General features: G+C 39.4%; 1 protein-coding gene across 3 annotated transcripts in view; it reads right to left on the bottom strand.

The window, feature by feature from the left end:
- Positions 1-2,253: 2,253 nt before the first annotated feature.
- The window catches only part of ABCC3 (ATP binding cassette subfamily C member 3), a 101,418-nt gene continuing 93,594 nt past the window's right edge, over positions 2,254-10,077 (bottom strand). For all 3 annotated transcript variants that reach the window (XM_039501172.1, XM_039501174.1, XM_039501171.1), the window contains 4 exons: positions 9,898-10,056; positions 7,502-7,668; positions 6,416-6,610; positions 2,254-2,615 (listed from right to left, as the gene is read on the bottom strand). In XM_039501172.1, coding sequence (XP_039357106.1) covers positions 2,507-2,615; positions 6,416-6,610; positions 7,502-7,668; positions 9,898-10,056 — 630 coding nt within the window. In that variant the 3' untranslated portion in view covers positions 2,254-2,506. The remainder of the gene's footprint in view (positions 2,616-6,415; positions 6,611-7,501; positions 7,669-9,897; positions 10,057-10,077) is intronic.

Here is a 10,077-nt window from a genome sequence, read left to right as displayed (position 1 = left end):
CATCTATGTATTCTTTGGAAAAACCAAGACATATATATCAATCCATGATTACAATTAACTTAAGAAAAATACTGAATGAGATACTAAAAGTAGTATTTATATGCTTAGCTGGCTGTGCAATCTGAACTAGAGACTTCTTACTCATTTTCATTTTGTACCAAATAAGTAACCTCTCCCTCTCAATTATGCTTCTACCGGCCTTATCCAGAGCCAATTATAACGTACAGCTTAGGGCTGTCAAGTGATTAAAAAAATTAATCGCGATTAATCGTGCTGCTAAACAATAATAGAATACCATTTATTTAAATATTTTTGATGTTTTCTACATTTTCAAATATATTGATTTCAATTACAATACAGAATATGAAGGGTACAGTGCTCACTTTATATTTATTTTTGATTACAAGTATTTGCACTGTAAAAAAAAAGAAATAGTATTTTTTAATTCACCTAATACAAGTACTGTAGTGCAGTCTCTTTATCATGAAAGTTGAACTTACAAATGTAGAATTATGTACAAAAAAACCCCTGCATTCAAAAATAAAACAATGTAAAACTTTAGCGCCTACAAGTCCAGTCAGTCTAACTTCTTGTTCAGCCAATCACTCAGACAAACAAGTTTGTTTACATTTGCTGAAGATAATGCTGCCTGCTTCTTGTTAACAATGGCACCTGAAAGTGAGAACAGGCGTTCCCATGGCACTGTTGTAGCTAGTGTCACAATATATTTACACGCCAGATGCACTAAAAATTCATATGTCCCTTCATGCTTCAACCACCATTCCAGGGGACATGCGTCCATGCTCATGACTGGTTCTGCTTGATAACCATCCAAAGCCTTGTAGACCGACGCATGTTCATTTTCATCATCATGAGTCAGATGCCACCAGCAGAACGTTGATTTTCTTTTTTGGTGGTTTGGGTTCTGTAGTTTCCGCATCAGAGTGTTGCTCTTTTAAGACTTCTGAAAGCATGCTCCACACCTCATCCCTCTCAGATTTTGGAAGGCACTTCAGATTCTTAAATCTTGGGTCGAGTGCTGTAGCTATCTTTAGAAATTTCACATTGGTATCTTTGCATTTTGTCAAATTTGCAGTGAAAGTGTTCTTAAAACGAACATGTGCTGGGTCATCATCTGAGACTGCTCTAACATGAAATATATGGCAGAATGCAGGTAAAACAGAGCAGGAGACATACAATTCTCCCCCAAGGAGTTCAGTCACAAATTTAATTAATGCATTATTTTTTAGCACACGTCATCAGCATGGAAGCATGTCCTCTGGAACAATGGCCGAAGCATAAAGAGGCATATGAATCTTTAGCACATCTGGCACATAAATATCTTGCGATGCCAGCTACAACAGTGCCATGTGAATGCCTGTTCTCACTTACAGGTGACATTGTAATTAAGAAGTGGGCAGCATTATCTCCCATAAATGTAAACAAACTTATTTCTCTTAGTGATTGGCTGAACAAGAAGTAGGACCGAGTGAACTTGAAGGCTCAAAATTTTTACATTGTTTTGTTTTTGAGTGCAGTTATGTAACAAAAACCCCTACAGTTGTAAGTTTCATTTTCATGATAAAGAGACTGCACTACAGGACTTGTATGAGGTGAATTGAAAAATACTATTTCATTGTTTATCATTTTTACAGTGCAGGTATTTGTAATAAAAATATAAAAATGAACACTGTATACTTCGTATTCTGTGTTGTAATTGAAATAGTTATTTTTAAAAATGTAGAAAAACATCCAAAATATTTATAAATTTCAGTTGGTATTCTATTGTTTCAGTGCAATTAATTGCGATTAATTTTTTTAATCGCGGTTAATTTTTTTGAATTAATCGTGTGAGTTAACTGCGATTAATCGACAGCCCTGGTACAGATTCCTACTGACTTCACCAGGCTTTCAGTAGTTTAGTTCTATTTGCAGGCCTTAGATTGGTGGGAGGAGGAAGGAATGTTATAGATCCTGATTCTGCAAGTTCTGGCCTTCTGACCCAATGAAGCTCCATGAAGGCACTAGAACAGGTTGCAGTATTGGGACTGCAGCATCCAACACTCTTGCCCCAGGGATATTTACTTACACAGATGAAACATTCCTGGATTACTTTCTTTTTATTGGTATCATCACAGAACATCATCAGTCTTCCCATTTCAGAATGAATGTGTTTTATACAGAAGACAGACACAGATGTATTTTATATCACTAGTTTTAATTTACTAATGATAAACCAGAATACAATACATGTTGGCTTGCGATACATACATTTCCTTGGCAGGATATTTGGCATTCTTTTAAGAAAAAATAAAAGCAGTTAATAAAATACTTTATGTATATATAAAATATTTTTAAAAATATAAAATTCATTTTCTCATCATTATGAGTTGTAACAATTCATGTATCACAAGTTTAGTCTATTACAAAGACTGTTCTGTAAAATACAGTACATTCATGAGTCACTTTTGGGATGAGTCAGTCGTTCAATGGTATAAAAGTCTTGCTATGCTAGTCCAGCATCTTTAGCCATACCATAGAAGATACCCCTTGATGCTATAAGGCTTGAAGGTGTATCAAATTCAGCTATTGTTCCTTTGTCTAGAACGAGAACCCTGTAAAAAACAAAAGCAGAAAACTGATATTGCAGAAGCTTTCCTTATAGGGAACTCAATTCCTTCAACAATGAAATCGGGCATTTTTCCAAATCTTCTCTCTTTATGCTGAATCATTTTCACATGCTGCAACGCAGCAGGCTAGACATAACACCTCAGTGTGAGTTTATGCCTAATTTACAGACGTGCCAAACGCCCACAGCCTCCAAAAAAGTCAGTCAGTATCTCGGAGATTAAGGCCATTAATTCCATGGCCGTACCAGTCTCCCAGTAGTAATAACCCATTTAAAAAAACCTTTAACGTGTAATAATTCTATCAAAGAACATTATACCCATTGCTGGTCAAAACAGATCCATACAGGAACTGGAGATGCCTCAAAGGGGTTGTGAGACTTGTGCAGTGGCAAGTTAACACACACAGGACCTGCTCCTAATTAAGCCAATGGAAGCAGAATCAGGCCCACCTATTCAGTTATACTGCTTCAGCTTTACTGTTCATAACCTGATTTGTAGCTCTAGAAGCATAACAGTGTGACAATGAGAATTTCTGATAATATTTTGATGATTCCTATGCATGCCTCAGTTTTCCTCTGTACTTAGCATTGTTATCCAGTGTCGGGTCACATAGCTGTCTGGGGTGAAATGAATGGATCATTAAAGGACTGGCTGAAACTGACCCATATAAAAGGAGAAGCTGGAAGACAATGTTCACACCTAGCAACCAAACATCAAGAGGAAAGAGGTTTCTTTCCACCTCTTAGCAAAGCAGAGCAAAGGACCTAGGTCAAGAACAAAGGGGAAAGGCATCAGCTGGCTGGGATAAGAGTCACATCTGCTCTTTTTTTTGACTGACAAAGAGCCAGAAGGGATTCCATAGCAATTTGGCTGGGTAGAACGCTGGTGGCCAGAACGGACTGTGTCTTAACCATTATTGCTCTATACTAACCTAAAGCACAAGGTAAGCTGTGTGTCAGTTGATTAATAAATCCTACTCTGTTTTGAAAAGGCTGGCTGGTGTCACTGCAAATACTTGCTGAGGTGCACTGGTCTCTGAAGACAGCACCTCTTGAGGCTGCGTGGCCTACCCTTAAGTAGGAATGGGATCCCTTGGGCATCTGGCGTGCTGAAGGGGTTTCTTGGAGGGACTGTTTAAAAGCTGGGGCATAGCACAGATCCTGTAGATTTGATAAAAGGATCGTGCAAATTCACTGAGAGGCAAAGTGGGGCCCTTTCGACTGTTTCTTTTTCCTCCAATTATATGTAGGGTGACCATATTTCTTAAAGTAAAAACAGGACCTGGCCTGCCCTGCCCCCACACTGCCCAGGCAAGAGCTGCCCTCCCCCCTGACCTGCCGAGCCCCGCGCCAGGCAGCAGCCACTACTCTCCTTTCTCCTGCTGGCCGACAGTGCTGCCTTCAGCTAACCCCTCTGCAGTAGCTCCCACTCTCTGCTCTGCCTTACAGCTGAGACAATCCACAGTTTTGGTGAAAAGCAGAGACAGCTGGGACAGAGCTGAAAAAGGGGGACTGGCCAAAACGGGACGGATGGTAACCCTAATTATATGTTAATGTTGGAACATCATGTTCCACTCTGCATCATCCAACAGACAGGAACACAGAGCGCACCCTTCAACTTCATGCAAGCCTGCTTTTACTTTTAAGAAGAGGAAGAGAAGAAAAGTTGGAGATGGACTTACAGAGAAGGGAAATGGTATAGGAATTTCAGAGGTTTCCCAACACTCAATACTCTTAACGTTCCTATCTGCATGCAGGGTTACACTGTCAAGATAACTCTTCGGGAAAGATGGGCTGCACTGAATTTGAATTCTGGCACGTTGCAAAGCAGGAAACGAACTATACCACATAGTAAATTCATGCTAAGGCTAACGCCTCTGCTGTGTGAAACAGTTCTGAGATGAGCCATCTGTTGATTCTGTTTGATATTGACTACTGAGTTTTTGATGAAATTACAAGTTTAGTTGATAGAATGAATAGCAACTTTGATGATAATTTGCTTGATAAAGATAATAATGCTGATGTAATATGGTTACACTTCTGTAAGGTACTTGGTACCAAAAAACATTCTGATTAAACTTAAACGATAAAAAAAACCAACATGGCTAAAACCTGACTGATAGGTCTCAAAACATAATTGCAAATGGGAAATCATCACTGAGCGGCTGTATTTCACTTGGGGTCCCACAGAAATTGGTTCTTGTCCCTACATTATTTAATGTTTTTATTACTGATCTATGTGACAGGGTGCTAGCTAGGAAACCCTGAGCCAGCCCTCTGTCACACCAGATCCAATCAGGAAAGGGGAATTGGAGCTAGCTGAGTAAACCCAGGCCTAAGTGGCAAATAGGGAACAGCTGCCGGCCTCGTTAGCCAGGGGCTACATAAAAGCTGGCAGGAAGGAAGCCAGGGGGAGAGGAAAGGGAGGAGCCAGAGAGGTAGAGGCCACTCTCCCCTGCTGGCTGCAGAAACAAGCAGTCCCTGAGGCTGTAAACCTGATGCTATCTGTAGCTACAAGGTGGGGGGAACTGGTACTGTAAATAAAGAGCACAGGTGACTGCATCAAAGCAGAGGTCTCTGGCTGGTTTGTGGGGGCGGAAGGGGCAGAAGAGAGAAGGGCCCACATGTGCCCTGTTACAATCTGGAAAAAGATATAAAATAATCAAGTTTGCAAATGATTCAAAGATTCAGGGAGTGGTAAATAATGAAGAGGACAGGTCACTGGTACAGAGCGATCTGGATCACTTGGTAAGAGTTGCAAGCAAACAATATGTGGCCAAAAGTAAGGTCAACAAAGAATGTAGGATGGAGGACTTTATCATGGGAAGCAGAGTCTCGAAAAGAACTTAGAGATGATGGTGGATAATCAACTAGACATGCGCCCTCTGTGACTTTGTGGCTAAAAGAGCTAATGCAATCTTTGGATGTATAAACGGGAATATTCAATAGGAGTAAGGAGGTTACATTCTCTCTGTATTTGTCACTGGTGCAAGCATTAATGGAATACTGTGTCCAGTTATGGTATCCCACTTCAAGAAGGATGTTAAAAAACTGGAGAGGGTTCAGAGAAGAACCATGAGAATGATTAAAGGATCAGAAAACATATCTTATAGCTAGACACTCAAGGGGCTCAGTCTATGTAGCTTACCAAAGAGAAGTGATTTGATCACAGTCTACAAGTGCCTATATGGGGAATAGTAATTTGATAATAGAGGGCTCTTCACTTTAGCAGAGAACGGTATAACATAATCCACTAGCTGGAAGCTGAAGCTAGACAAGTTCAGAATAGAAATAAGACACAAATATTTAACAATAAGAGTAATTAACCCCACACTGGAACAACTTACCAAGGGTTGTGGATTCTCTATCACTTGAATTTTTTAAACCAAAATTGAATGTTTTTCTAAAAGATCTGCTCTAGGTCAACCACAGCTATTGGATTTGAAGCAGGAATTAATTCAGGGAAGTCCTATGGCCTGTGTTATACAATGTCAGACTAGATCACAAATGGTCCCTTCTGGCATTAAAAATCACTAATCTCTCTACAAATTCCAAGGGAAAGCCAGTATTGGTGTTCAGAAATATGGATTGCAGAAATAAATATTCTTGATACAGGTCAGAAGACTTTATGACTTGCTTACGGATTTCAAAGAGGCGTTGATTAAAAGCTCTTTCTTAGCTTTGTCAAAAATTTCTGCAGGGTGATCAGAAAAATATCTTTTTTTTTTCAGAATTATGATATTCATTCTATATATTTACCATTAATTGCTCTGCTTTTAAGTTTACCTTGTATAATCCATTATTGTGTTCAGCCGATGTGCTATTGTTAGTACAGTGCAATCTTCAAACTGAGTTCTTATTGTCATCTGAATGAGATCATCTGTCTCGAGGTCGATAGCTGCAGTGGCTTCATCGAGGACTAGGATTCTTGTTTTGCGAAGGAGGGCTCTTGCCAAACAGACAAGCTGCCTTTGACCGACACTGAAAGCAAAGACACAAGGTTTTTCACAGACAGGCTCTTTAATATGCATGTTAGAGCTGGTTGCTGACAGGATAAAGTTATTAGACAAACAATGTAATTGTCCAATATTATTCAACTACCTGTAGAGCTAATACAAAAAGTGAAAAATAAGAGAAAATTCATCAGATAAATTATTTGATGAATAAACAGCATTATTCAACAAGCTCTAAAACACGTTTACTTACCAAATACCATACTACAAATAGTAATGAGCATCATTTCCTTCATGGCTCTGAATGACTATAGCTAGCAAAGGCTTGTTATGCAAAGGGCCTATAGTGGATTTGAAGAAGCAGACGCTTTATCATACTGTAGTTGCTGTCCTACTGTACATTCCCAGAGGCACTTTCATCAAGTCCATCATTAGCAAAATAGCAGACTGGCAAAATTGGAAGAAAAGTTTAGAGTTGTGAGGGTATTTTTTTTTTTTTTTTAAGTGAATTGAATCCTTATAAAAGGAGCTAGATTGGTTCTCTTACTTATCCAGGAAACAGGGATAGTAAGGGCAGCACAAACTTCCCTCACATGCCCCACCAGTGGGTCTCAACCTTATCCCGGAGATAATACCTTTGGGGTATATACGCGAGTGGAGTCTTCACCACCCATTTAGTCATTGACTGCAACAGTTCATCATCATGAGCCAATGTTTTATCTTCGCAGGTCGTATCTGTACGTTACTGAGTTCTCTTTTGTACATTTTAATTGAACAGAGCCCTTGAAGATCAGGCCCTGACTTAGAAAAGCATCCCTATTCAGCACATCCTGAGTCAGGGGCTCAGGAGAGCCTGGAGCAGAGAATTGACATTCCTTATGACACCAAAACCCCGAGGGTGTCTCAGGACATTCATTACCTGAGATTTTCTCCCCCTTCTGAGCATTCGTACTCCAGCTTCTCGGGCTTACTGCTGACAAACCTCTTCAAGTGCGATAGCTCAAGAGCTTTCCATATTTCATCCTCGGAATATTTATTAAATGGATCCAAATTCATTTTCAGTGTTCCAGAAAAAAGAACAGGGTCCTGTATAAATAACCCATTTTCTTTAGACAAGAACTTTAAATTGTTTTACATACACAAGTGATAACATTTCAATGACCTGCTTTAGGATATCCAAGTTCATTAGCAGCGGCATCGTGGTAGCACCTTACAGGCCTCAATCTAGGCTCAGGGGCCCTTTATGCTAGGCATGGAATAAACAACAAATTCCTACCCCAAAGGTCTTACAATCTATCATTGATGAGAGACAATAGGTGGATAAAACTAACAGAGAGATGACAAGGTAGCAGTGAAGAAGTTATGATTAGCAGAAGCAGCCGTGGTCTTAGCACACTAAAACCTGATCCATAGCCCATTGAAATCAGTGGCCGTATTCTCACTGATTTCAGTAGCCATTGGACCACATCCCAAAGGCCTAGCAAGCTTCAGTTTGAGCTCTAAGAGCATTTTAAATATAATCTGTTGTGGATTTGGCCACAATAAGCCAAACATCAAAATGAGCATCAACATTTGTGCTCTCATAGCAAAGGGTATATTAGTTTATTATTATCCTGTTTGCCACAGAAACACTAAATTACATTGAAATACAAGGTCCCAGCTTAGCAACAACATATTATAAATAGAGCAGGGTGAATTTTTTTCAGCTAACAGTTTATTTGCCAAAAAATGCTGTTTTGGGATGTTCAGAACTGTTCATGAATTTGGGTGGAAGCTGGCAAATAGTTTCAGCTGGAAAAAAAGTCTAAATGTTTCATTTTGACATTTTGTTTTGAACAGTTTTGTTATGAAATTTAGTTACATTTAACTAAAAACATCGCCCCCCACCTCCCAAAAAATTAAAAGTGTAAAAAACACCCAAAGATGAAGCAAAATGTTTAGTTTTTGGTTAAGTGAAACATTTTGTGCAACCTGCATTTTTTTTATTTGGTTTTGTTTTTCCTTTCAGTGAGAAAAGCCTTCTCCCCCCCGCCCCCCGCCAAAAAAAACGGTCACTTTGGGTGGACCCGAAACAGGAGGTTTTAGGGGGTGTATGTGGATTTTTCAGGTCGGCAACTGAACTGAAAATATCAATTATTTGCCCACCTCTAAATTGTAAGCTCTTTGGGGCAGGAACTGACATTTTTTGTATATTTGTACAGTGTCTTGTGCAATGGGGCCCTGACCTGGTTGTGGCCTTTAGAGGTTACCACAATATAAATGTTCAGTGATGATGATAATATTTTCATGCTCACAAACACTCACCTTAGAAAAGGATATTGACTTTCAAAGGCTGTAGCATGGCTCCATAGGCCTGATGAGGAATCCTTGAATTCCAAAACAATATTCATTTCCTAACAACAAGGCATAGCACCCATTCCACATGGGTAACTTTATTCATGGGAGCTGTGCCATTAAGTGAGTCCAATAGGACTTCTCTTCTGAGTCAAGCAACTCATGCAAGAAAGTGTTTGGAGGGTGAAGCCCACACATGGAACTGATATTTCTGACACTTAGAGACTTTAGGACATGCCTTTGCAAGTATGACATTTTCCCTGCTATAGTATAGTCTGTAAAAATCCAATAAAACATTTAAACTATACAAAAACTAAGTCACCCCCAATAATTACATAGTGTTAATATAATGTGTAAACCTTAAAACAATGTAACTATTAGAAGGGTCAAATTAAATGGGACATAGCTAGGGCTACTAATTTACCCTATTAGTAAGGGGAGGGATAGCTCAGTGGTTTGCGCATTGGCCTGCTAAACCCAGGGTTGTGAGTTCAATCCTTGAGGAGGCCACTTAGGGATCTGGGGCAAAAATTGGTCCTGCTAGTGAAGGCAGGGGGCTGGACTCAATGACCTTTCAAGGTCCCTTCCAGTTCTAGGAGATAGGTAATAATAATTGGAGATATACCAATTACCCTTCCTCTGTTCTTTCTGCTGAGTTTATGAACCCCAATCATGGGGTAAGGTTAGAACTAATTGCCTTGTTTACTTTCGCGAAGTCCAATAGGAAACAGTTACCTACACTATGGTCCTCTTTCACAGCTTGATTAAATCCTTTACCTTGACTTTCAATTGACATCTGAAGCATCCTCAACTGGGAGTATTATAAAACAGAGTCATGTAAAAAACAAATTGGTTCTACTGTAGATGTGTACACATATGTAAATATCAATTACTGATTTTGTGGCTACAAAATTTGCTGTTTGCTAAGTTACTAGAGTTCAGACCCTTTATTATGAGACACACAGAGAGGCACTGACTTACCTGAGGAATAATTGTTATCTTGGATCGTAGATCATGAAGACCAATCTCTGAAATTCTCACACCATCTATTTTAATTTCTCCCTTTACAGCTTCCAAAATCCTAAAGAGGCAGAGGGTCATGGAGGACTTCCCAGCTCCAGTTCTTCCAACAATTCCAATCTAAAACATGCATTGGAGAAT

The sequence above is a fragment of the Mauremys reevesii genome, linkage group 15 (assembly GCF_016161935.1).
Source record: "Mauremys reevesii isolate NIE-2019 linkage group 15, ASM1616193v1, whole genome shotgun sequence".
Taxonomy (NCBI): domain Eukaryota; kingdom Metazoa; phylum Chordata; order Testudines; family Geoemydidae; genus Mauremys; species Mauremys reevesii.
The sequence above is the reverse complement of the archived record's forward strand: the minus strand, read 5'-3'. Positions and strand labels throughout refer to the sequence as shown.